Source organism: Xyrauchen texanus, chromosome 8 (genome assembly GCF_025860055.1).
Source record: "Xyrauchen texanus isolate HMW12.3.18 chromosome 8, RBS_HiC_50CHRs, whole genome shotgun sequence".
NCBI classification, from domain to species: Eukaryota; Metazoa; Chordata; class Actinopteri; order Cypriniformes; family Catostomidae; genus Xyrauchen; species Xyrauchen texanus.
The window spans coordinates 5,104,161-5,131,379 of record NC_068283.1 but is presented as its reverse complement, the minus strand read 5'-3'; the positions used below and the strand labels follow the sequence as shown (position 1 = coordinate 5,131,379).

General features: G+C 37.7%; 2 protein-coding genes across 2 annotated transcripts in view; one reads left to right on the top strand and one right to left on the bottom strand.

Moving 5' to 3' along the window:
* The window catches only part of LOC127647434 (transmembrane channel-like protein 6), a 44,242-nt gene extending 24,945 nt beyond the window's left edge, over window positions 1-19,297 (bottom strand). Inside the window, exons 1-12 of the mRNA XM_052131666.1 lie at window positions 19,175-19,297; window positions 18,944-19,084; window positions 15,260-15,354; window positions 15,106-15,157; window positions 11,916-12,024; window positions 11,682-11,822; window positions 11,457-11,600; window positions 8,394-8,502; window positions 8,208-8,304; window positions 7,871-8,107; window positions 6,840-7,006; window positions 6,612-6,756 (exon numbers count right to left, since the gene is read on the bottom strand). Coding sequence (XP_051987626.1) covers window positions 6,612-6,756; window positions 6,840-7,006; window positions 7,871-8,107; window positions 8,208-8,304; window positions 8,394-8,502; window positions 11,457-11,600; window positions 11,682-11,822; window positions 11,916-12,015 — 1,140 coding nt within the window. The 5' untranslated portion in view covers window positions 12,016-12,024; window positions 15,106-15,157; window positions 15,260-15,354; window positions 18,944-19,084; window positions 19,175-19,297. The remainder of the gene's footprint in view (window positions 1-6,611; window positions 6,757-6,839; window positions 7,007-7,870; window positions 8,108-8,207; window positions 8,305-8,393; window positions 8,503-11,456; window positions 11,601-11,681; window positions 11,823-11,915; window positions 12,025-15,105; window positions 15,158-15,259; window positions 15,355-18,943; window positions 19,085-19,174) is intronic.
* A 1,015-nt stretch (window positions 19,298-20,312) lies between these two features.
* syngr2a (synaptogyrin 2a) lies at window positions 20,313-26,249 on the top strand. The gene is made up of 4 exons (XM_052131662.1): window positions 20,313-20,543; window positions 22,012-22,249; window positions 22,625-22,761; window positions 24,773-26,249. Exons 1-4 carry the CDS (start codon window positions 20,445-20,447, stop codon window positions 24,965-24,967), a joined length of 669 nt encoding a protein of 222 aa, XP_051987622.1. The 5' UTR covers window positions 20,313-20,444; the 3' UTR covers window positions 24,968-26,249.
* The last annotated feature ends 970 nt before the right edge of the window (window positions 26,250-27,219 follow it).

The window sequence follows — 27,219 nt, the reverse complement described above, 5'->3', positions numbered from 1 at the left end:
ATATGTTTTTTTTTTATTACATTTTTGATTCCATTCAACAAATTAAATAAACATAACAGAAAATGCAGAATCAAATTATATAAAATTAAACCCTTCCCCCGAACACTCTTGGATGAAAAATTATTGGATTTGAACACACCACCAAAAGACATTGGTTGTGTCTCCATCTTCTGATTGGCATCGCCAGCATGTGGGTGTGTCTTTAAGACCAAGCCTATACAATCTAGAGGGTGTCCAATAGAATCTATGTAAAATCGTGAATTGCATAAGGTGAACCATTGCATCTCGAGATGCATACTTTGTTTTTAGAATCCTAGCCCACACTCCTTCCTCCGATACCAAGTTAAAATCTTTCTCCCATAATCTCGAGAGAAGCTGAAGCTCCATCCCCCAGACTCTGAATTAGCAGGGAGTAATACTCTGATGCCTCATGGTCTTTTCCAAAAGCAGTAATCACCACTCCCAGAGTATCTGTTGCTTTAGGGGGGTGCATGCTACTCCCCAAAATAGAACAGTGCAGGTGGCATAGCTGTAAATACCTAAAGAACTGAGACCTGGGAATCCCAAAATGTTGAACCGTATTTCCAAAGGATCTCAACACTATCATATAGGTCACCAAGCATATTAACCTCCCTCACAATCCACTCTGACCAACAGAAAGGGGACTTATTAATACATAATTTGGGGTTCAGCCATATGCTCAAGTCCTAAATAAATGTCTGAAATAAACACTCTGGACACTTTTGTCCATACAGAGTGCAAATGCGAGATAACGGTGTAACTTAACCTCTCTGGATAGTTTGACAGAAAGGCTTTGTAATGGCGAAATAGGGGCAAGAACTTCCTATTCAATACAAAACCAGGGATGGGCTCTCTAAGGTGGGAGCGACCAATGAGCCAAATGTCTGAGACTGAATGCACAATAATAAAACAAATCAATTAAATCTGTATCCTGAGAAAGGAAATTTAGAAAGGAAATTTAGAAAGGAATTATTAATTCTGTGAAGGCAAGGCATGGGTCTAGTGAGGTCGGAGACGAATAATAAAATATCGTCTGCGTAAAGAAAAAGTGTATGCACCACACCTCCTACTATCACCCCTGGAAAATCATCCTCCTTTCTTATCGCGGCTGCTAATATTTCCAGAGCAAAACAGAACAATAATGGGGAAAGAGGGCAACCCTGCTGGGTGACCCTTTCCAGAGTAAAATAATCTGAAATTAATCCATTTGTTTGTACCGCTGCTACCGGGTGTCTATAAAGTAAATTAATCCACCCAATAAAAGTAATCCCGAACCCATATATTTCCAAAATCTTAAAAAGATAATCCCATTCTACCATATCAAATGCCTTTTCGGCATCAAGTGAGATGGCAGTAACCAGAGTCTGATCGTTCGCCACTGCCCACATGACATTAATGAAATGCCTAATGTTATCAGAAGAGTTACGATCTTGAATAACCCCACCTGATCTATATGTATAAGATATCTCATAACTTTACTTAATCAGTTGGCCCAAATATTTGACAATATTATTTTATGTCTAGCTGGATCAGGGAAATTGGATGGTAACTCTTACACTTGTTTGCATCTTTGTCCTTTTTAAGAATCAGACTGATCCGGGCTTGCGTCAGGGTTCAATGCATTTAGGGGTGTGGTCCTGGTCAAGACAATCTCCTGAACTCCAAACTGAATGTCAGAATGGGAAAGAAAGGTGATTTAAGCAATTTTGAGCGTGGCATGGTTGTTGGTGCCAGACGGGCCGGTCTGAGTATTTCACAATCTGCTCAGTTACTGGGATTTTCACGCACAACCATTTCTAGGGTTTACAAAGAATGGTGTGAAAAGGAAAAACATCCAGTATGCGGCAGTCCTGTGGGCTGAAAATGCCTTGTTGATGCTAGAGGTCAGAGGAGAATGGGCCGACTGATTCAAGCTGATAGAAGAGCAACTTTGCCTGAAATAACCACTCGCTACAACCGAGGTATGCAGCAAAGCATTTGTGAAGCCACAACATGCACAACCTTGAGGCGGATGGGCTACAACAGCAGAAGACCCCACCGGGTACCACTCATCTCCACTACAAATAGGAAAAAGAGGCTACAATTTGCAAGAGCTCACTAAAATTGGACAGTTGAAGACTGGAAAAATGTTGCCTGGTCTGATGAGTCTCAATTTCTGTTGAGACATTCAGATGGTAGAGTCAGAATTTGGCGTAAACAGAATGAGAACATGGATCCATCATGCCTTGTTACCACTGTGCAGGCTGGTGGTGGTGGTGTAATGGTGTGGGGATGTTTTCTTGGCATACTTAGTGCCAATTGGGCATCGTTTAAATGCCACGGTCTACCTGAGCATTGTTTCTGACCATGTCGATCCCTTTATGGCCACCATGTACCCATCCTCTGATGGCTACTTCCAGCAGGATAATGCACCATGTCACAAAGCTTGAATCATTTCAAATTGGTTTCTTGAACATGACAATGAGTTCACTGTACTAAAATGGCCCCCACAGTCACCAGATCTCAACCCAATAGAGCATCTTTGGGATGTGGTGGAACGGGAGCTTCGTGCCCTGGATGTGCATCCCACAAATCTCCATCAACTGCAAGATGCTATCCTATCAATATGGGCCAACATTTCTAAAGAATGCTTTCAGCACCTTGTTGAATCAATGCCACGTAGAATTAAGGCAGTTCTGAAGGCGAAAGGGGGTCAAACACAGTATTAATATGGTGTTCCTAATAATCCTTTAGGTGAGTGTATATCTGTGTAGAGTGGAAGAGGGCAGGGTCGGGCTGGAACAACGCATGCCCAGCCCCCAATCAGCCTGATGGGGGCGCACGAGGGATAAATGTGGTCGGTGATGAATGCTCTGTGTGTTTATGTTTGTGTGTTTTTCATTTATTTCTTCATTAAACTGTTATTTATATTGTCAAGCCAGTTCTTGCCTCCTTCTTTACCTTAACCTGCTGTACAATCTGGGGCCATTAGACGACATTCGGTCTCAGCAATTTTAATATTCCCTTCCAATTCCACAAGTTCTTGTGCTTTGGATTTTTTGGTGAATGCGACATACTGTATGATCCGGCCCCTAAGAAACGTTACTTATCAGTATAATAATTGTGGGTGGCTGTGGCTCAGTTGGTAGAGCGGGTCGGCCACTAATCGCAGGATTGGTGGTATGAATCCTGGCCCACACGACTCCACATGCCGAAGTGCCCTTGTGCAAGACACTGAACCCCAAGTTTCTCCCAATGGCAGGCTAGCACCTTGCATGGCAGCTCTGCTGCCATTGGTGTGTGAATGTGTGTATGAATGGGTGAATGTGTCAAAGTGTAAAGCACTTTGAATACCGTTAAGGTTAGAAAAAACTTTATAAGTGCAGACCATTTACCATAATGACTCCCCTACTCTTACTTGAGCCAACACTATAGAAAACATATCCATCCCAAATTTTTCAGCTTCCTGTGGTGAAAGATGCGTTTCTTGAAGAAACTTTATCATACAGTATTTATTAAGCTTAAGAAGAGAAATAACCTTCCTTCTTTTTAGTGGGGTGCCCCAACCCATTCACATTCCACGTGGAGAGAGAAAATCCACTCATATTAACATTTGACATTTTGACATATAAGAAAAAATAGATTGTGTTTCAAAAACAAGATTATAAAGACCAACATTAGTGCAAAACCTGAACCTCCCCCAGAACTTAACAAACAGAAAAAAAATGTGTGCATTGACCCCATGCACCACAGTGCCAACTGGCGTCCATCCTTACACACTCAAACAGTCCATGCACGCCTACGAGAACCCCCGCAACAACTTTGCCATCGGATTACTCAATTCGGGTGTTTCTAAACAAATTTTGTCAGACAGAATTACATGGCAAAAGATAATCTAAAAAACAAACTCCAGCCAATAGGCGGAATGAACACAAAGAGCTTGTAGATTCATCCATAAAACTGTTCTGAAGGTGTGTTGCTCTATAAAATAAAATCCAGCTGCTAGGCAGAACCAGCATAAGAAGAGCGTACAGATTACCCAAACAGTTAAGCAGATGTTCAGTGAGCCGGTCCACTTGGCTGCAATATGAGTGCAACAAATAACTTAATCGCTCCAATGTCTTGCAATAAATACTCCAGCCAACAGGAGGAATAAGTTCAAAGAGCATGTAGATTCATCCATAAAACTGTCCTGAATGTGTGTTACTCTACATAATAAACTCCAGCTGCTAAACACCTCAAACAGTCAAGTGAATGTTCAGTGACCCGGTCCACGTATATGTCTTAATGACATATACGCAAATGTACACATGTCAAAACCCCATTTTAATTTCTCTGCACTGGTTACCGATTCTTTACAGAATTAATTTTACATTTTTACTCTAAGTTTTCAAACCCTTAAACTGATTAGCACCATCTAACCTCTGAACTATTGTCTGGACACAATCTTGTGAGACTAACCAGAGACTTTTAACTGTTCCAATGTCTACATTAAAACTGAGAGGTGACCGTGCTTTTGCAGTAGCTGCCCCCAATCTCTGGAAAAGCCAAACTGTTTTAATTAGAACTGCCTCAACAGTACACAATGTTAAATCAAAGTAAAAAAGTCATCTTTTTCTCTATAGCTTATAATTAAACCTAGATATATTGTGATGTTTAATGTATTCTGTAATTTATTTTGTCTTATATTTATACTGTATACATTTTATATTTCTATTTTCTAATTGTTGTTGTACTGCACATTGGTCAACTGCTGTTGCTTTAAATGTATAAATCAACTGATATTGGCATTGAATCTGTAGAATTCTGTAGAACAACATGTAGTTACACAATAAATGCATTGTATTACTCTATATGTATTTAAATTTAGTACATTTAAGTTAGACACCTAATATAATTTTAAATCGTGACATTACTTTCATGCCATTTAAGAACATTTTCTTGCCAAATTCAAAAACATGTTACTTGTGATTTTTTGTCATTTGTATTCTCTTTAATGATTTTCATTACATTCTCATCACTGTGGGCTAATAGAGTGAAAATTCTGCAATACGATGGTTTTTTAAGGCAACGTAAATTAAAGAGAGCACATCAATTACTACCATGATGTAAAAACACTTGACAATTTAATACGTAATTGTTGTTGTTTTTTCCGCACTGCGGAAACACTGTAAAAAATTATCTAGTTGTATCAAGGTGCATTTTTGAGTTGACACAACTAAATTGTCCAGTGAACATATTAAGTTGTGATTCTATCAACTTGTCCTTAAGTTGAATCAACAAGTGCATTTGTCATCTCAACTCACTGAACAAACAAAGATTTGTCAGCTCCCAGCATGCATTGCAGCATGAATAAATAATGAGGTTAATGTTGTAGGCTTATTTTTAACTATTTGCAGATTTGTGTGTGTGTTTTTTTAGTCATTACTGTTTATTAATAGTTGTGTAGTGATGTTAAGATTTCATCTTTTACTTAATGATGCTTGTTGAGTATCACCATTACTGATGTTTGTGTGTCAAGTGTTAACATCTACGTGTCTCCGAATCAAACTATCATGAGTGAAGCCTGAGTCTCTCAAAAAGAGACTGTGCTCCAGTATAAAACTTGCAGAGTTGACAATTATAGTTAGGTCCACTGAATGCTACATTTATAGCGGCTAGCCGAAGTAAAATAAAGTGAAATTGTTATAATGACATCCAATTTAAATTCAGCTAAATAAACTAGTTTTTACACAATTGTTATTACAGTGTATGAGTAATGACATCAGTGTATAATTGTCATAAAACTAATGTCACAATGCAAAAAAAAATTCTTAATGTTCCTAAAATAACATTTTCTTTATATATAACTGTAGTGTATTTACATCAAGGTTAAACATGTTTTTTTAAGTGATGTCTTGTTAAAATAAGGAAGTTTCATACTGTGCTGTTATATCCATCTAAAGCCAAAAGATGAAACTGTGGTACAAAATAAAAGGTAGAAGAAACCACATAGAGAAGGAGAATGGAAACGCCGTTAGAAGTGTAAGGACATGTTTTCAGTATGTTCTTTTGTTTCAGTTGTGATTGTTCAGCAAATAAAGATGTGGAATCGAAGTTGCATTCTTCCTACACACATAAACATAACAATATTTGTATTTGATTTGGGCTATACATATGACCTGGGATTTGAGAGACTGACTCATCAGACTGCAGTTGCTCTAGGTGTGATCTGAACATGCATAACAGTGCAAGATATCATCGACTTCCCTTTTCTTCTCTAAAGGTGTTACTTTCATATGCTATTTAAATCCTAAGTATTTGCATTGTGACGTACTGCAAGTTTTTTACACTGCTACAAATGTGGTGACCTCAACCAGAAAAGTGTTTCTTTACTCACAATAAAATGCACAATACAAATATTCTGCACACAAGTGATAGTTGCCTTAATATTGGTTTGCTTGTTTTTTACACTAACTTTGTTGGGCAAAATTGGTTGACAAAATGAGGGACATAACTGGTATCATTTTCATCCAATAAATACTGAAATGAGTCATATTGTGCTCTACAGCGTAAAATATTTCTAGCATGAATATCAAGTGAATTATGAATAATATCGTAATTCTACAAACCTTCAGCTGAGTGCGGATGTTCACTGACTGCAGTTTAACAGATCTTTTCCTGCTCATTTTAAAGTCCCATGAGCAGAACACCTTCAAAGCCAAGTAACCTTTAGATTTGAATATGAGGAAACTCTTTCCGAACGATTTAGACATGCTATGAGAGAAACAAATGTTGATTCAGTCAAAAGGCGAGTGATGATACAACTATAGAGAAATGACAGAAAAAGAGAGACAAACCTGTGCACTAGCATTACACAGGTGACAAACAGGCCCATTCCGATGGCTAATACATACGCCAGTGGAAAGTTGTAATTTTTGATACACATTTTATTTTCAGCTCTGCAGTTTCTACTTGTGGAGTTGGAATAGGAACCATAAAACATGCCAGACTCTGTGAGAAAACCCTGTTGAAGAAGAAAGAATACACTGCAAAAAATATTTTTCTTATTATGCATCCTTAAAGCGAGACACATTTATTTGAGAAGCAAATATTATATATATTTTCTTTGCTGTACATAGAACTAGTACTAAGTGAGCAATATAAATCAGGGTCCTGAAATGTTCCCTCCCCTAAGCTCAATGAATAGCATGGTACAATGGGACTAAATGCACCCCTTGAGTAAAATGCTTAAAATGCATAAGATGCTTTTTTGAAATACAAATTAAAATAATGCTTATTCAAAATAACCACTTCAGAAAAGGGTTTACCATTTCACTTCAAACACATTTGGCATTTCATAACATCTCAAGCATTCTATAAACAAATGAATCACCATTGTGATTGGATCCGTCAACGTGAGCCCACTTTAAACATTCTTCATGACAAATCTATTCGCCCCACTCAAGAAAAACTGTGTTTTATGGGGCAGTAGCCCCTGCAACAAGGGGGCTTTTTACCACAAATACTATGCTTTAAATTTATATGATTTAATAATCTTTAACAAAACTGAAAATGACAAATAAGTATTTTGTCTCAAAATAAATGTAATCATTTTAGGGATTCTCATTAGCAACATAAATTTGCAATATAAACTTTTATATAATAAATTATTAAATGTTAGATCAAATGATCTCAAAATTGAATCGATATTTAGAAATATAAAATAAAAAGTGAATTTTACCCTGGGGGACCATTAGCCCCATTAAACCCTTCCTTAGACAACCTTTGTGGTTCCCCTTACCACAGGGCAGGGAAAATGGTCCAGGTTGTTCACCCTTGTCAATGGCTATGATAAAAAGTGCCTGTTATTTAATATATGCATCCTTACCGTCCCAGTAAGCAGCCAGAAGTCTGTGAGGGCAGTTTTGTTTCTGGCTTCTGGGGGATTTGTAATTTGTGGCAGGAGCAAAAAGAGGCTGTTGATGAGGAAGAGGAGGATGTTGTAGCATAACAGAGTTCTGAGGAAGATAAAATAGGACAGAACTCCGGTGCCAAAGCGGCCACTGATGCTTTTAAGCACACCCTGCCACAGCTGTAGTCTACCTAACCAGCCACCACACAGGCCCTATGCATCAAAAACAGGTTTAAGAATGATTTTTAATACTAAAAACTCCAGAGAAAATTATTTTAAGATGTTTATAAATGATACTTTCAATGAATAGGACACAAATTGGTGTCAAGACACAAGCTTGAAACTGATGGCAGCACAGAGCTCTGTTAGCGGAGAGAGACTGTCCAGATTCCCCATGACAAGCCAGAGCTCTAATGAGACACAAAGATACACAAAGATTATGCAGGCCGTCTTCCATTAGTCTTCCATCAGTATACTGATTTAAAGTTGAACTTTATACCTTAGTTGACGCTTCTCAGAAACAGTAAGAGGCATTTCACGCAACAGACGCACACATTCACCAGCAGACAAACCCTGCAGGTTCTTTAGAAACCCTTCAATTAGAGTCACTATGACCAAAACAGAGAAACAAAGACATGCAAATCCACTCTCACAATGATTCATTAGTGAGTGGTGTGAAGTTGACACGAAATACTTGCTAAACTTCTAAAGCTATATAAACCGCCTTTTTCAAATTCTTTTTCTAATTATTATGCATGCAACTTTTAATGAGTTCATATGATCGAGAGAATGCATGGAATATTTGTACTTTTAAACATGCATTTGTCACACTGCGGGACCATTCCAGGTTCAACACAAGTTAACCTCAATTAACAGCATTTGTGTCATACTGTTGATTACCACAAAAAAAACTATTTAGATTTTTGACATCCCTCCTTCATAAACAAAATAGCAGTTACAGTAAGCACTTACAATGGAAGTGAATGGGGCTGGTCCAGAAATGCTAAAATACACACAGTTTCATAAGTATTGTCACAAGATGTAAAATATTATACATGTAAACCTGATTTTATTTTGATATTTTCTTACTAACCTTATCTATGTAAAGTTATATCAAATATTACAACCTTGTTGTACACAGATATGGATGTTAAGTGATATTTTCACATTAAAATCATGTTAACATGTCATCTATGACAATACTTTTGAAACAGTGTGTATTTTAGCTTTTAATAACTGTCCCCAGGTCTGGACTGGGAAGAGAAATCGGTCTGGGATTTTACATAGCAACTAGCCCAACAGTTGAGCGGGCGGTGGGGTGGCATGGTGGGCTGGGGTTTGGGGAGTTCGCTGTCCTTTTCTGCATATCGCGAAGCCGTTTTGTGGTCGTTATGTATTGCATAACGCGGCGGCTCAATTTAGCTTATCGTGGGCCATTTCGTGGCCAACCAACTGGCCCGTTTAGTTCTCCTGATGGCCAGTCCGACCCTGATCAGCCCCAAAGTGCGTCGGCCCACCGGGAAAATGCCGGTATGCTAGATTACCGGTCCAGCCCTGACTGTCCCTATTCACTTCCATTGTGAGTGCCTTATTGTGACTGCAATTTCTGCCTTTTTTCAAATGAAAAAGGAGGAATTCAAAATTATTTTGTTGTGGCAGTCAGTTTTGTTTAACAAAAGCTGTTGACTGAATTTGTTAAACCTGGAATATTCAACATTCACTGGTGAACTAGTAAAGTTAAAACGGTAAATAAAAATGGTGAAAAACTTTAAGAAATGACAGGCCCTATATATATACAGGTGCTGGTCATATAATTAGAATATCATCAAAAAGTTGATTTATTTCAGTAATTCCATTCAAAAAATGAAACTTGGATATTATATTCATTAATTCCACACAGACTGATATATTTCAAATGTTTATTTCATTTAATTGTGATGATTAAAACTGACAACTAATGAAAATCCCAAATTCAGTATCTCCGAAAATTAGAATATTATTTAAGACCAATACAAAAAAATGATTTTTAGAAATGTTGGCAAACTGAAAAGTATGATCATGAAAAGTATGAGCATGTAACGCACTCAATACTTAGTTGGGGCTCCTTTTGCCTGAATTACTGCAGCAATGTGGCATGGCATGGAGTCGATCAGTCTGTGGCACTGCTCGGGTGTTATGAGAGCCCAGGTTGCTCTGATAGTGGCCTTCAGCTCTTCTGCATTGTTGGGTCTGGAGTATCGAATCTTCCTCTTCACAATACCCCATAGATTTTCTATAGGGTTGAGGTCAGGCAGGTTTGCTGGTCAATTAAGTACAGGGATACCCTGGTCCTTAAACCAGGTACTGGTAGCTTTGGCACTGTGTGCAGGTGCCAAGTCCTGTTGGAAAATGAAATCTGCATCTCCATAAAGTTGGTCAGCAGCAGGAAGCATGAAGTGCTCTAAAACTTCCTGGTAGATGGTTGCGTTGACCTTGGACCTCAGAAAACACAGTGGACCAACACCAGATGACATGGCACCCCAAACCATCACTGACTATGGAAACTTTACACTGGACTTCAAGCAACGTGGATTCTGTGCCTCTCCTCTCTTCCTCCAGACTCTGGGACCTTGATTTCCAAAGTAAATGCAAAATGTACTTTCATCAGAGAACATAACTTTGGACCACTCAGCAGCAGTCCAGTCCTTTTTGTGTTCTGACGCTCTGTCTTGTTCAAGAGTGGCTTGACACAAGGAATGCGACAGCTGAAACCCATGTCTTGCATACGTCTGTGCGTGGTGGTTCTTGAAGCACTGACTCCAGCTGCAGTCCACTCTTTGTGAATCTCCCCCACATTTTTGAATGGGTTTTGTTTCACAATCCTCTCCAGGGTGCGGTTATCCCTATTGCTTGTACACTTTTTTCTACCACATCTTTTCCTTCCCTTCGCCTCTCTATTAATGTGCTTGGACACAGAGCTCTGTGAACAGCCAGCCTCTTTAGCAATGAACTTTTGTGTCTTGCCCTCCTTGTGCAAGGTGTCAATGGTCGTCTTTTGGACAGCTGTCAAGTCAGCAGTCTTCCCCATGATTGTGTAGCCTACAGAACTAGACTGAGAGACCATTTAAAGGCATTTGCCGGTGTTTTGAGTTAATTAGCTGATTAGAGTGTGGCACCCGGTGTCTTCAATATTTAACCTTTTCACAATATTCAAATTTTCTGAGATACTGATTTTGGGGTTTTTCATTAGTTGTCAGTTATAATCATCAATTAAAAGGAATGAACACTTGAAATATATCAGTCTGTGTGGAATGAATGTATACATTATCCAAGTTTCACTTTTTGAATGGAATTACTGAAATAAATCAACTTTTTGATGATATTGTAATTATATGACCAGCACCTGTATATTCACATAATTTATTACCTAAAATCTTGATGTTATATCCAAACTTCCCATGTATCTACGATAACTGCCAACTACCATCAATATAACTGTAGAAGAAGTGTATGAGATAGTGTCTTGTCTAAGGAAATCACAATTCCTATAGCATTGTCAGTGTTTTAGTGTAATGTCCCAAACCATCAATGGTGCAGACTCCCAGCCCTATAGAAATGTCCTGCTCTGTAGGGCGGCGTGTGGTGGAGACAGAGCTGTAAATTCTTCTTCTGCGTCTCTGGGTGGATCGGCTCTGGTGTTGGGAGAGCACAGATTTCTGACTCCATCCTAAGAATAAGAGATGTAGGTACCCATAGTTATAGAAGCTCACAGATATCCATTGTAAACAGTACCAAAATGTTATCTCACCAATATTGCGACTTGGCAAGGAGGAAAGGACCCTTTGGGTTGATTTGGACCAGTGATTCCTCAGCAGTTCATCTGTCTGATTGGTCTCCTGGTAACTCAGTTCCTCAATCCGGTCTTCTGGATTCTCATGTGTCAGATCAACTACAAGCAAAACAGAGCCATTTTCCCCCTCTGGCTTAATTTAGAACATTCATAGAAACATAAACCTGTGTTATCTGTATGATGTGTACCTACATCTCACTCCTCTGTTCAGTATCCTCACATCCTCCAGCTCGATCATGTCTTGGGTTCCATTTCCACTGGGAATGGTCTCCATGATCAGGGCAGTGGCCATCTAGGCGGCCTAGAGTTGAAACAGAGCAGGAAATGTTTTGATGGGCCATAACTCAAAAATTCACAGAATATTTGAAAAATATATAGAAAGCAGACAAGACAATTATTTGACATTGACTATTTACATGCACAAGAATATTACTTAGAATTTGGTCATATTCCATTTTGTGATATCATGTAAACACATTAAACTGACGTGAGACAATATTCTGATTTCTAGAAATCTGAATACTGTTTTCCAAAGTTAATTGATATTAAGAATATTTCCATATTAACCATAATTTGGTCATATTCTGATTATGTAAGCATCATGTAAATTGTAACGTCTGAATAATGAGGCTGACGAGGAGATGCGGATCCAAACGCAGTTTGAGTTTATTTGATAACAAAAACACTAAATGAACAAAAGAACAACCCACGATGGGGAAAAGAAACATAAACTAGATAAGGTAACCACGGTAGAGACAAACAGGGAACAAGGGAGAGAGACAAACAGGGAACAAGGGAGAGAGACAAACAGGGAACAAGGGAGAGACGCAAACATCAGGCAAACATCAGGCAAACATCAGGCAAACATCAGGCAAACATCAGGCAAACATCAGGCAAACATCAGGCAAACATCAGGCAAACATCAGGCAAACATCAGGCAAACATCAGGCAAACATCAAACAACGATCGACAAAGACTGAACAAAGACACAGGGTATAAATACACAAACATAGGAAAGGTGGCCAATGAAAGAACAGAACTCAAACAAGATAACAAGGTGATTAACAGAAACCAAAGGCAAATTAACAAGGGCAGGTGTAAACAATGAACAGTGAACACGAACGCTAACAAGGACTATGGAATTACATAAGGGACTAAAGTGAAAACTAAGAAGTGCAAAAGTGACAACAATGGTAAACAAGAGGGCAACAGTGAAACGAGACAGGGTGGACTATGGAGTTAAATAAGGGACTAAAGTGAAAACTAAGAAGTGAAAAGTGACAAGGTGGAAAACAAAGGGCAACAGAGGGACAAGAGAGGGTAACCGTTACATAAATACATTAACCTGATTGTCACAACCAGAGTGAGCCAATATTCTAGATCCTTGAAATCTAAATAAGACAGCAGGCTTATTGCAATATTAATTTACATTAAGAATATTCTATACTAATCAGAATTTGGTATATTCTAATTAATTAAGCATCTTGTAAATACATTAACCTGATTGTCACAACCAGAGTGAGTCAACATTCTAGTTTCTAGAAATCTGATTAAGACAGCAGGCATATTGCAATATTAATTTACATTAAGAATATTCTATAGTAATCAGAATTTGGTCATATTCTGATTATGTAAGCATCATGTAAATACATTAACCTGAAAGTCACAACCATATTGTGACGAAACTGGACGAGATGGATACAGTAGCAGAAAACAGCTTTATTCACAGACTGGTGAATGTACAAAGGGGCAAATCCAGAGGAGCGTAGTCGAGACGAAAGCAAAAGTCAAAGCCAGGAGTTCAGATAAACAAAACAAACACGAGAAAGGACTAACGGGTAAATACAAGCAAAACACTAGAGTTAGCAAAGCCAAGGGATAATAAAGCAATAACCAACAAAGCTAACGTGAAAGGGCAGGGTATAAATAGAGAACACAAACAGTACAGGTGAAACTAATACTCGGGTGATTGGGAATGAGTGTGAGAGATGGAAGGGGCAGGGTGGATTCGGGAACTGGAGTTCGTGACACATATTGAGCCAATATTTGTTTATAGAACTCTGAATAAAACAGCAGGCATATTCCAATATTAATTTACATTAAGAATATTCTATATTAATCCAAAATTGTTAATATTATGATTATGTAAGCATCATGTAAATACATTAACCTGAAAGTCACAACCATATTGAGCCACATTTCTGGTTTCTAGAAATCTGATTAAGACAGCAGGCATATTCCGATAATCATTTACATTAAGAATATTCTATACTAATCCGAATTTGGTCATATTCTGATTATGTAAGAATCATGTAAATACATTAACCTGATTGTCATAAACAGATTGAGCCAATATTCTGGTTTCTAGAAATCTGAAGAAAAAAACAGCAGGCATATTCTGATATTAATTTACATTAAATTTATTCTATACTAATCCAAATTTGGTTATACTCTGATTATGTAAGAATCATGTAAATACATTAACCTGAAAGTCACAACCATATTGGGCCAATATTCTGGTTTCTAGAAATCTGAATAAAACAGCAGGCATATTCCAATATTAATTTACATTAAGAATATTCTATACTAATCAGAATTTGGAATATTCTGATTACGTAAGAATCATGTAAATACATTAACCTGATTGTCATAAACAGATTGAGCCGATATTCTGGTTTCTAGAAATCTAAAGAAAACAGCAGGCATATGGCTGTATTAATCAGAATTTGTGAAAAGTTGTGAAAAGTCAAGCTATTGAAGAAACACATTTTTTGAGAGAGGAGGAGACTTTTTCAGCTAACATTTTAAAACATTTAAAGAAATGCCATGTAACCTACAGCTATTAAAGTCTCATGAACAACAATTTGAAATTAATTGTGCTGTTGTGTGTAATTGTTAAAGACATGAATGAGAATGAATGAGTTCATTTACTTTCAATTTGTCATAAATCAACTACATAAAAACTTAAATTATCATTAATTTTACTTGAAAAATACATAATTTAGTAAGAATAAGCATCTAGGTTTCACCTGAGTCTTTTTGACCCACATGTGCATTTAAGGGGGTTTAAATTACATATGCATTCTAGGGTTAAATTTCTGTTCAAAGTAAACAAAATGCAGATAACAGCATTTATTCAGAATATGCTGATTACACATTGGAATATTCCAATAACTTTTTTAGAATAAAAGTTTAACCAGGATATGAACCTTATTCAGACAATCATGCATGTAAACATGATGAATAATTTTGGCAGATTTGAATCAGAACACCACAAACTCAGCATGAAATTCACTAGACTACCATACTTCTTATGAATGATGTACTCTGGATTCCTATAAATAACATCCTGAGAATAGTGCAAACAAATTGCGATACTCACGTTAACTTCTGTTGCTCTACAGAGTTTCAAACACAATGGTCACTATGCAGATCTGACAAAAAAAAGATTATAAAAAGTTTTCTACATGGCAACAAGCACACTATAAGTTGCAGACACACTTTTCAGCTAACAGAGGGCAAATAAAGTGACAAACCACAGTCAGCATGCAGGAGGAAGTAACAAGAAGTGGGTAAGCATCAAGACTTGTGCTGCCACAGTTGGCTAGCCACCTCCATGGTGTTCTCCATCCTGTTATGCACAGTTAAGGGAGAAATAGGAAAGGTGGATGTCTGACTGCTCATTCAGATGTCTATCCACAGGATGCTATGGAAGCCCTGAACCGCAAGGTAAAAAAAAAAAAAAAGAAAAGTGGAACAACATTTTTTTGCGTCTCAGTACATTCCTGAGCCTAAGTCTGAATGTCTTTTTTTTTTTTTTTTGTCACCTTGCGGTTCAGGGCTTTCGTAGGATGACATTTCATATACTGTATTTTATTTATAAAATGCTAAAAGGTACACTTCATCCAAAATGAAAATTCAGTCAACATTTTCTCCCCGTGTGTAGTCCCAAACTTATATGACTTCCTTTCTTTCATTGAACACAACAGGAGATGTTGGGCAGAACGTTAGGGACATTTATTTTCATTGCGTCTTTTTCATAAAATGATGAATGTGAATGGGGACTGAGTCTGTAAGTCCTTAACATTCTGCCCAACATCTCCTTTTGGAATGACTTGACAGTGAACAATTTACAAACAATTTTCATTTTGTGGTGTTGGGTACAATGACTGACCATCTTTCAGCATACCCTGTAAAATAAATAAAGCTTTTAAATACATTTTTGAAACAGACAACAAACATATTGCTGCCAAAAACACAAACATACTGCTGGCCTAGTTTTAAAACATATTAAGTGAAATAGGGAAGTATGTTACAAAGAAATTTTGGGGTCTGTTCTTCTTAAATGGCTCAATGTCTTTTCATTACTCATTAGAAACATCTGTATTGAATTTAAATTGTATAAAATAGTTTGGGACTTTAAGAAAAACTGCATTATGAAGATATTGAAAACATGCTAAGCTATGACAGACAATCTAAAAAATCTCAAACTATCCCAAAATGTTTACAGTATGAGAGTGATAGGGTAGATGGGGATCATAACCCTCAAATAATGCATAATAGCATGTAGCTAGTAGAGAATTCTATGGAAGCAGGTGCTTAATCAGATTGAAAGCAAAGTACAATACTGTCATCTAGAGGCCAACCTTGGCATTAAAGTACATCATGTTGCTTTTATTGTAAAATATTTTGTGAATGAGTGTCACAGTTTGAGTTTACATAGTCAACCCTGAAACAATAGTTCTGTTGAGTAAGATCTAAGAGTCATTCTGTGCAGAGTGATCGGAAGATCGGGTCTATATCCTGTCTAACTGCACAACACTGGGCGAGTTGCTCAATCAAAAATATTTATCTTTGCATGTTAAATAACTGCTGACTCTGTGTGCTGAACTGTGCAGACAGATAGACAGATAAAGACAGATAGACAGATATAGATTATTGATAGACAGACAGACAAGTCAGAAAGACAGATATAGATTATTGAAAGACAGACAGACATATAGATTATTGATCGACAGAGAGACGGACATTCAGATTGACAGAGACAGCCAGTCAGTTGGTCAGACAGATACAGTGAGGAAAATAAGTATTTGAACACCCTGCTATTTTGCAAGTTCTCCCACTTAGAAATCATGGAGGGGTCTGAAATTGTCATCATAGGTGCATGTCCACTGTGAGAGACATAATCTAAAAAAAAAATCCAGAAATCACAATGTATGATTTTTTAACTATTTATTTGTATGATACAGCTGCAAATAAGTATTTGAACACCTGAGAAAATCAATGTTAATATTTGGTACAGTAGCCTTTGTTTGCAATTACAGAGGTCAAACGTTTCCTGTAGTTTTTCACCAGGTTTGCACACACTGCAGGAGGGATTTTGGCCCACTCCTCCACACAGATCTTCTCTAGATCAGTCAGGTTTCTGGGCTGTCGCTGAGAAACACGGAGTTTGAGCTCCCTCCAAAGATTCTCTATTGGGTTTAGGTCTAGAGACTGGCTAGGCCACACCAGAACCTTGATATGCTTCTTACAGAGCCACTCCTTGGTTATCCTGGCTGTGTGCTTCGGGTATTTGTCATGTTGGAAGACCCAGCCTCGACCCATCTTCAATGCTCTAACTGAGGGAAGGAGGTTGTTCCCCAAATCTCGCAATACATGGCCCCGGTCATCCTCTCCTAATACAGTGCAGTCAGCCCTGTCCCATGTGCAGAAAAACACCCCCAAAGCATGATGCTACCACCCCCATGCTTCACAGTAGGGATGGTGTTCTTGGGATGGTACTCATCATTCTTCTTCTTCCAAACACGGTTAGTGGAATTATGACCAAAAAGTTCTATTTTGGTCTCATCTGACCACATGACTTTCTCCCATGACTCCTCTGGATCATCCAAATGGTCATTGGCAAACTTAAGACAGGCCTTGACATGTGCTGGTTTAAGCAGGGGAACCTTCCGTGCCATGCATGATTTCAAACCATGACGTCTTAGTGTATTACCAACAGTAACCTTGGAAACGGTGGTCCCAGCTCTTTTCAGGTCATTGACCAGCTCCTCCCGTGTAGTTCTGGGCTGATTTCTCACCTTTCTTAGGATCATTGAGACCACACGAGGTGAGATCTTGCATGGAGCCCCAGTCCGAGGGAGATTGACAGTCATGTTTAGCTTCTTCCATTTTCTAATGATTGCTCCAACAGTGGACCTTTTTTCACCAAGCTGCTTGGCAATTTCCCGTAGCCCTTTCCAGCCTTGTGGAGGTGTACAATTTTGTCTCTAGTGTCTTTGGACAGCTCTTTGGTCTTGGCCATGTTAGTAGTTGGATTCTTACTGATTGTATGGGGTGGACAGGTGTCTTTATGCAGCTAACGACCTCAAACAGGTGCATCTAATTTAGGATAATAAATGGAGTGGAGGTGGACATTTTAAAGGCAGACTAACAGGTCTTTGAGGGTCAGAATTCTAGCTGATAGACAGGTGTTCAAATACTTATTTGCAGCTGTATCATACAAATAAATAGTTAAAAAATCATATATTGTGATTTCTGGATTTTTTTTTTTAGATTATGTCTCTCACAGTGGACATGCACCTACGATGACAATTTCAGACCACTCCATGATTTCCAAGTGGGAGAACTTGCAAAATAGCAGGGTGTTCAAATACTTATTTTCCTCACTGTATATATTCTTGATTGACAGATAGACAGAAAGACAGACAAATATAGATTACTGACAGAGAGACAGACAGATATAGATTACTGACATACAGACAGACAAATATAGATTATTGACAGACAAACAGACGGATATAGATTATTGACAGGCAGACAGACATACAGATCAATCGATTGATCGATAGATAGATAGAAAAGAAAGAATGCAAGATACAGTTGAAGTACGCTTACATACGCTTAGGTTGAAGTCATTAAAACATATTTTTTAACCACTCCACAGATTTCATATTAGCTATTTCATATTAACTATAGTTTTGGCAAGTCATTTAGGGAAATTTTTCCAGCAATTGTTTACAGACAGATTGTTTCACTTTTAATTGACTATATCACAATTCCAGTGAGTCAAAAGTTTACATAAAGTAAACTGTGCCTTTAAGTAGCTTGGAAAATTCCAGAAAATGATGTCAAGTCTATAGGCAATTAGCCAATAAGCTTCTGATAGGAGGTGTACTAATTTGGAGGTGTACCTGTGGATGTATTTTAAGGCCTACCTTCAAACTATGTGCCTCTTTTCTTGACATCATGGGAACATCAAAAGAAATCAGCCAAGACCTCCGAAAAATTTTTGGACCTCCACAAGTCTGGTTCATTCTTGGGAGCAATTTCAAAATGCCTGAAGGTACCACATTCATCTGTAAAATGAAAAAAAAAAATAATAATAATTATAATAATCTTTCTCCTAGAGATGAATGTAATTTGGTGGGAAAAGTGCAAATCAATACCAGAACAACAGCAAAGGACCTTGTGAAGATGCTGGAGGACGCAGGTAGACAAGTATCTATATCCACAGTAAAACGAGTCCTATATTGACATAACCTGAAAGGCTGCTCCGCAAGGAAGAAGCCACTGCTCCCAAAAGAGCCATAAAAAAAGCAACATTACAGTTTGCACATAGGACGAAGATCTTACTTTTTGGAGAAATGTCCTCTGGTCTGATGAAACAAAAATGTAACTTTTTGGCCACAATGACCATCGTTATATTTGGAGGATAAAGGGTGAGGCTTGCAAGCCGAAGAACACCATCCCAACTGTGAAGTATGGGGGCGGCAGCATCATGTTGTGGGTGCTTGGCAGCATGAGGGACTTGTGCACTTCACAAAATAGATGGCATCATGGTTGTGGCAAAATGCTTAAGGACAACAAAGTCAAGGTATTGGAGTGTCCATCACAAAGCCGAGATGTCAGTCTGATAGAAAATTTGTGAGCACAACTGAAAAGCATGTGCGAGTAATGAGGCCCACAAACCTGACTCAATTACACCAGTTCTGTCTGGAGGAATGGGACAAAATTCCAGCAACTTATTGTGAGAAGCTTCCCAAAAGGTTTGACCAAGTTAAACAATTTAAAGCCAATGCTACCAAATACTAACAAAGTGTATGTAAACTTCCGACCCACTGGGAATGTGATGAAAGAAATAAAAGTTGAAATAAATAATTCTCTCTACTATTATTCTGACATTTCACATTCTCTAAATAAAGTAGTGATCCTAACTTACCTAAAACAGGGAATGTTTTCTATGACTAAATGCCAGGAATTGTGAAAAACTGAGTTTACATGTATTTGGCTAAGGTGTATGTAAACTTCTGACTTCAGTCTTTTACACGTGTATAATCTAGAATAATAGCCCATTTGGTATTATGGAATAGCCATATAGTTTTCAAACAGCGAGATCAAAGTCACAAAGACCTCTGAAATTAGTGATATTTAAAACATTTGATGAGAATTTACGGGGGGGAAAAAAAAAACACTGCAGCTTGACATGGATTAATTTTCAGTTGGATAATATGTGTAATTTATATTCCAGTGACTCGTTCACTGTTGCTCATGTGGCAAAGTTCGTTACTGCCTGACGTGTACTTCCTTGAAGGGTGGTGCAGCGGTACTTTCAGGAAACAAGTGTGCAAGTAAACAGAACATTGCCGAGCTCAAGCTGGACCCTCTGCCGCAGATTTAACGACCGAAGGGGGGCAAGAGACACACGAAACACCGAAGATGGAGACGAGTGCTTACGGTGCATCGCTGGCCGGAGGAGCCTTTGATTTCTCGAGCTTTATAAAGCAGCCGCAGACTTTACTGCGCCTGTTCAGTTGGGTGAGATCACAGTCATCGTAAACTAATCCAGCTAGTGCTCTGACCAGATGAGCCAGTTGGTTTGAAACCGTGGTGGTGTAGAAGAGAAGAATTTAGAGTGAAACAAGCGCTTTACTAGCTTCATGCTAAAGTTGAAAAGCGCAGACATGGAAAAAGTTTGTGAGGGTTTTGGTCATCTGACTAATCAGCAGGGCAGGGGTAGGCCTGTATCGAGATGTCAGTTAAGCACATGCTTTAATACTTTATTTCATGCAGATAGTTTTGCGAGTGCGTCATACTCAAGCTAAATATTTATTCATATCTACCACAGGGAAGGGTAAACCAAAAAGTTTGTCAACATATTGCTTAACAAAATATTAAACTAAAGTGGCATTAATTAGAATGGAACAATTTTTAAGCTGCACATTTCACTAAATTAAGTTTATGTTTTAAATGGTAGACCGATGCCTTTGTTCTTCATTTTGAACGGTATATTGTGTCACACTTTGTCAAATGTCAGTGGAATATGTCCATATTAATGTGAAGAAACACCTGTGGTTTCTCTGCTAGTCTGAACTAAGAGGAACTGATATCCACTAAAAATCACCTAGAGACCAATTGCTAAAAGGAATCTTCCGTGTTCAGGTTAAGTGCAATTGACAGCATTTGTAGCACATTATTGATTACCACCAAAGATAATTTCAACTCGTCCTTTGCTTAAAAATAAAAGCGATTGAGCCAGTCCATAAACACTAAAATACACCCGGTTTCAAAGATATAGCCACAAGAGGTAAACATTATTCATTATAACAGAGCTATAGTGTGTTAAAATCTGTTTTTCATGATTTTAATGTTATAAAATCTAGTACAGGTTTTCTCGTCAACAAAGTTAGATACCTAATAACATAAAAGCATTCCATTAGACGTCAGTGGTTTAATCCATGTCTTCAGAAGAGATATGATAGGTTTGTGTGAGAAATGGATCAATATTGAAGTAATTTTTTACTATAAATCTCCATTTTCACATTCTTCTTCTTTTGTTTTTTGCGATTCACATTCTTTGTGTATATCGCCACCTGCTGGGCAGGAAGGAGAATTTAGAGTAAAACAGGACTTAAATATTGATCTGTTTCTCACCCGCACCTATCATATAGCTTCTGAAGATATGGATTAAACCACTACTTTTTTGGGACCATTAAATATGTCATATTTTGGCAGAGCCTTTAGCTAGTGTACGTAGATGCCCATATAAAAAAAAAAAAATTAACCCTATTTTTACTGATTTGAATTGCTTTTCTTAATAATAAACATCTTATGAGAGGGTCACGCCTTCGATTCAACATGTCATTGTTCTTTTCAGCATGAAGTTTTGACCTATTAAATGAATGCAGTGCTCAACAGTTTGTTGCTTTGGTGTACTGTATGTGATTTCAACTGTGATTCTGTTCATTACTATATTTTAATTTTGCCCTGTTAATTTCTATCACAGCTCTTCTCCATAGTGGTGTTTGCTACCATCGTTTCTGAAGGCTACATCAACGAATCCTCTGGAAAAGACACCAAGTGCATTTTCAATCAGAGTGACAGTGCTTGCAGCTATGGATTGAGTATCGGAGTTCTAGCCTTCCTAGCCTGTGTTATCTTTATTATCCTGGATGCCTATTTCCCCCAGATCAGCAATGCCAAGGAAAGGAAATACATCGTCCTGGGTGATCTGGTTTTCTCTGGTAAGAGTTTTTACTTTTATAATAGATTCATTAATTGTCATCTTCAGTGTGTAGGAGCCAGATAAAGGCTCTGTACTAAAACATCAGTGAGTTGCTTTGCTGCCTACTGCCTACATAGGCAGCATCATAACTGTCACAGAACCTCACAAGTGAGTGATCTAGAATGTTCTACAGAGACAGCAACCCTGTGCATCACTCAAATAGCTCTCTTTGCTATGCCATCTTTTACTCCAATGGAGTATGCCTTTAGCGTGTTGCTAAGAGAACATCCTGACACTCCAACGGCATCAAGCCAAGCGTGCATATGATGTCTGCACTGGAGCTACATTTTGTTACTTATTTACTCAATCGTTTTTTTCTTGCCCTTTTCTTTAGGAGCATGGACATTCCTGTGGTTTGTGTGTTTCTGTCTCCTAGCCAATCAGTGGTCAAAAACGGAAAATACAGGGGGCATCCCTGCTGATGCGGCCCGAGCTGTGGTGGCCTTCTCCTTCTTCTCCATTGCCACTTGGGTGAGTACAATCCCACTTTATTAGACCTCCTGATACATGGTGTAAACCGCTTCATGTGTAGATACGGTGTAACTGTAGGCTATTGACAGTTGACAAGCAATAAAGAATTGAACTGACATGTGGTCACACCATCACAGGTACGAATAGGCAATTCGTCTTCTCAACGACTTCGAATGGGACTCATCCAGTCATATTTATAATGTGTTACTGTTTTGAGTCTTTTGTTTTTAATTCATGTGTTGATCTGAAGCAGTGGTGGAACATCAAGTAAAATATATTTGTTAAAATATTGATTTATGAAAACAATTTTCAAGGCAAAGAATATTTTTGTTAATTTTGAGTCACAAATGAGCTCACACGTAAAGACGCTGACTACCACCCCAGAGTTGTGAGTTCGAATCCAGGGTGTGCTGAGTGACTCCAGACAGATCTCTTAAGCAACCAAATTGGCCCGGTTGCTAGGGAGGGTAGAGTCACATGGGATAACCTCCTTGTGGTCGCTATAATGTGGGGCGTGTGGTGAGTTGTGCGTGAATGCCGCAGAGAATAGAGTGAAGCCTCCACACGCACTAGGTCTCTGCAGTAATGCGCTCAACAAGTCGCGTGATAAAATGCGCAGATTGATGTCTCTGAGGCAACTGAGATTCGTCCACCACCTGGATTGAGGCAAGTCACTACGCCACCAAGGACTTGGAGCGCTTTGGGTATTAGGCATTCCAAATTGTGGAGAAAGGGGGAGAAAATAATAAAAAAAATATCCTATTTACTTATATATTTTGTAAAAACGTCATGAAGGTGTAGAGGTCTTCTGTTTTTATTTATTTATTTGTCACATAACAACAGAATGGCTACACTATATAAAAAAATGATTTTTGCTGCTTATTCAGTTTACTTGAACTAAAGCAACACAATTCTAGAACATTTTATCAAAACTTGACATCATTGCGTTCTATCCATTTAAATGTGTAAAATGGAAGTTTACTTAATCCATTTGAATTGGGACTACATGAATACTTTTTATGGTGTTAATGCAGCATTGATGAAACCGGGCCGGGGATTTCCATTTTCCAGGATGCTTTGCATGGGACGTGATTGAAAAAGTGTTGAACTAATGTGTTATTTTGTGCATTTGTTAACAAAATGAGAATAGGAAGAGATGTGTTATTGTTTAATGTTCTGTTATATTGGTATTTAAAAAGAGTTTCTGTTAGTCTGGAGTTTTGGGGGTTACCATTGTGGTGAAGAATGGCGCTTGTGCTGATAATGGACTTTCACTTCCATGTGATATTTATTTCAAGTGTTGATTTAGTTCTATGAACATTTGCAATTAAATGTACAGTGCAACAATTTCACTGTCCATTTACACTTGCTCACCTGACATACACTATTGATTAGTCAAATGAATTAAGTTGTTCCAACATAAGAAAATAAACTTCAACCTTACTAAATCAAGCTTGATGAACCTAATGAAGTTGATTAAAAACTACTACAGTACATTAATTTGACCTAATCCAAGTATATTATATTTGCTCAATAAAACTGACTTAATCTGAATGAATAAATTACTTGTAAAAACTTTCTACAATTCAATTAAGGAAGGGGAAAAACGTACACATTTTTTGGTTACACCTTTTAATTTTTTACACAAATTTCATCTTAAAAAAAAAAGTTTGTTTTATTACTCTGGATGGTAACACTGACTTGATATTACCAGAAAAAATATCACGACAACTTTGAACAAAGTTTAAAATTCAGAAATGGAAAACATGTTATTGAAAGTAGAGGTGTTTTTAAGTCATTGTTTTGTGTGAATTGAATGTTTGTGTCATTTTGAAAAACTTTAACAGATCCAGACCCATATAATTTATAAAACATTTTTAGTGTCCATCTGAAATATAGTTACGGTGATGTAAAATAACTCCTAGTATGATTTCAGTCATGTCATTCACCCCTCTCTCCTTGTATTGGTTCAGTTTAATAAACTGAAGCATATGTCATCTTCTTCTTCAAGGCGCTGCTAACCGTGTTTGCATTTAAACGATACCGCCAAGGAGTGGACAGTATTGATACAGGCTACACCGATCCAGTAAGTGACCACACTTCCACGTACCCTTCGGCATATCCCGGTGCTCAGCAGAGTTACCAGCAGTCCCCATTCTCAACCACTTCTTCTGGAGAGGGAGGGTACCAGCCTCCTGCCTACTAAGGGACGGCTGTTTTGTGACCTAACAAGCGTCAAGAAGGCATTTTAACACAATTCTGAAAAGCTCACCTGTGTGGACTGATTCACACGCTCCACTTCACTGTATTTCTTTTCCATAAGAGTTTAAATTGTGTCCTGTGGTTGACACTTGGCATGCTTTGTGTATTTTCATGTTTTAAAGAGCATTATTTATTTTTATTTTGCATTGATTCCAGTAAATGCTAAACATGACCCTAAGTGCAAAAGTCATTTGCACGTTTGCAGAATTATCTTAATAATTGTATTGTTGGTATATTCTGAATTGGGTTCCTCTGTGTAGATTGAATAACAGCTGCAGCTGGTTTTACTCTTTGAAGACAAACAAATTCATGCTCTAAATACACAATCATATAATATGTTTTGAACAATCATTACAGAACTAACATGAATTGGTTTCCTTAAAAGTAGGTTGATTTCCAAACTATAGTGATGGGAAAAACATCACAACAAAACTATTGATACAAAGACAATAGTCAACAGACTCCATGTGCCAAATACATTAATACAATAGAGTAATTCACACCGTCGCCATATTTTGAATTTATTTGCCTTAAAAAGGAAAAAGAACATTTCTATGCACTAAATCTTTTGCCAAATGGATTTAATATCTGCACACAGTGTGCATCATTGATGAGTTGTTAGGTTGATGCTGTGAGGTAGGAAGTTAACTACCAAATAAACTACTGTTTAATGCTTTTATTGCGTTTGTGACAATGAGCTTGGCAATGGTGTACATTGTGTAGTGTATAATTTTGTATACTTTAAGCACCTGATTTTCTAAATGTTAAACAATCCTAAAATATAATGTTGCTGTCTAATTACAGCCGTAAAATGTGTGTTTAATTTTCTTTTAAGTCAGGCCAAAAATTGTACCTCCTACCATTGAATTCGTGCCTTGTTTTGAATGAGTATCTTGGCATTTTCAAGGATTTATATGTCTGGAAATGCATTTCTGCACTGACTTTTTTAGGCCACTTTTACTGTCTTCTGCAGTATCCTAAATTTGAAGAAAAAAAGAAAGAATCTGAGTTGGCCGGTAATTACTAGAGTTGTTTTGTTCTTTAATATGGTTGTTTGTTGATGGCTGATTACTTTCCTATATTTTACTTTCACAGTTCTAAGCATATAATTGGTTTGCCTTCCTGTTTTATTTTTGCAACTGTTCCTGAAACAGCAGTTATTGCAACATTCTCTTTTTTTTGGAAAATGCTGTCCAATAAACTCTTGATTGTTTGAATGTTAAAAATATCCCAGACTTGTTGTATCCCTTTGCAAATCGGATGTTAAAATAACAGCACAGACAAATGACCAACAAGGCTAACTTTAAAGACCAAGAGATTCTCTTTCTGAATAGCTTCATTGGTGTATTGTAGCAATGGAAAGTTCTGTCATCATTTACAGATAACGGAGAAATTTGTCAGAATGTGAGGAACTGGGTTTATCATTAAAAAAATAAGAGCTTGCTCAAAAGGGAAACATATGCTCTGTATTTTGTGTATATCTCTGTATATATGTCCATTAACATCCAACTAGCTGGGTAGCCTATGAACCGGTGAAAATATTGTGTACTTGTTACAAATCTTTAACATATTGCTTAAATGGCTTTCAGGTACTCCATGTTTTGTTAAGGAAATCATACAAATGTTACACGTCCTGGTAGATCCAGTTATACACCAAAGTCTAAATATAAAATTCAAGAGGTGGAGTCAACAAAAACTTTGGAAGAACCATCCACTGCATGTCATTTATCATTTTCAGCATGCTATGCAAATATTTTTGGTGTTGGACATGGCAAAGTGGTCACAGCTCATTTGGTTGTCGCTACAGGAGGTGCTAGTGCTAAAACATGAACTCCATCATAGTTGGGTCTGAAATATTGCGTACTGTCAAAGTATGCACTGTTTGTGATGAATGACACACTTCCCAGCCGGTATGAATCTGTGAGATGTATGAATACATTCCCTAATATACTTTGTTGGGAACATGGGGATTGTCCTGTGGTCCAAATATATGATGTAATAACAACCGCAGAAATAATCCGCTCTGCTTTTGTTAAGCACCATTTAAGCACTAGGAACAAATTTCTTCGAATATATATTGCACTTATAGTTAAAAAGAGCTGCCCGACTCTGTTCTCTGTGATTATTTTTTAAAATCCGAAATTTGAAGTGTGACGTCTCCTCAACTGCGGAATTAAGGGTTTAAGTGTCCAATCG

Coding starts and splice junctions, on each gene's coding strand:
- syngr2a (XM_052131662.1), top strand. CDS start 20,445: ATGGAGACGAGTGCTTACGGTGCATCGCTGGCCGGAGGAGCCTTTGAT. Junction 22,250..22,624: donor GGGTGATCTGGTTTTCTCTG/GTAAGAGTTTTT, acceptor CCTTTTCTTTAG/GAGCATGGACATTCCTGTGG. Junction 22,762..24,772: donor TCTTCTCCATTGCCACTTGG/GTGAGTACAATC, acceptor TTCTTCTTCAAG/GCGCTGCTAACCGTGTTTGC.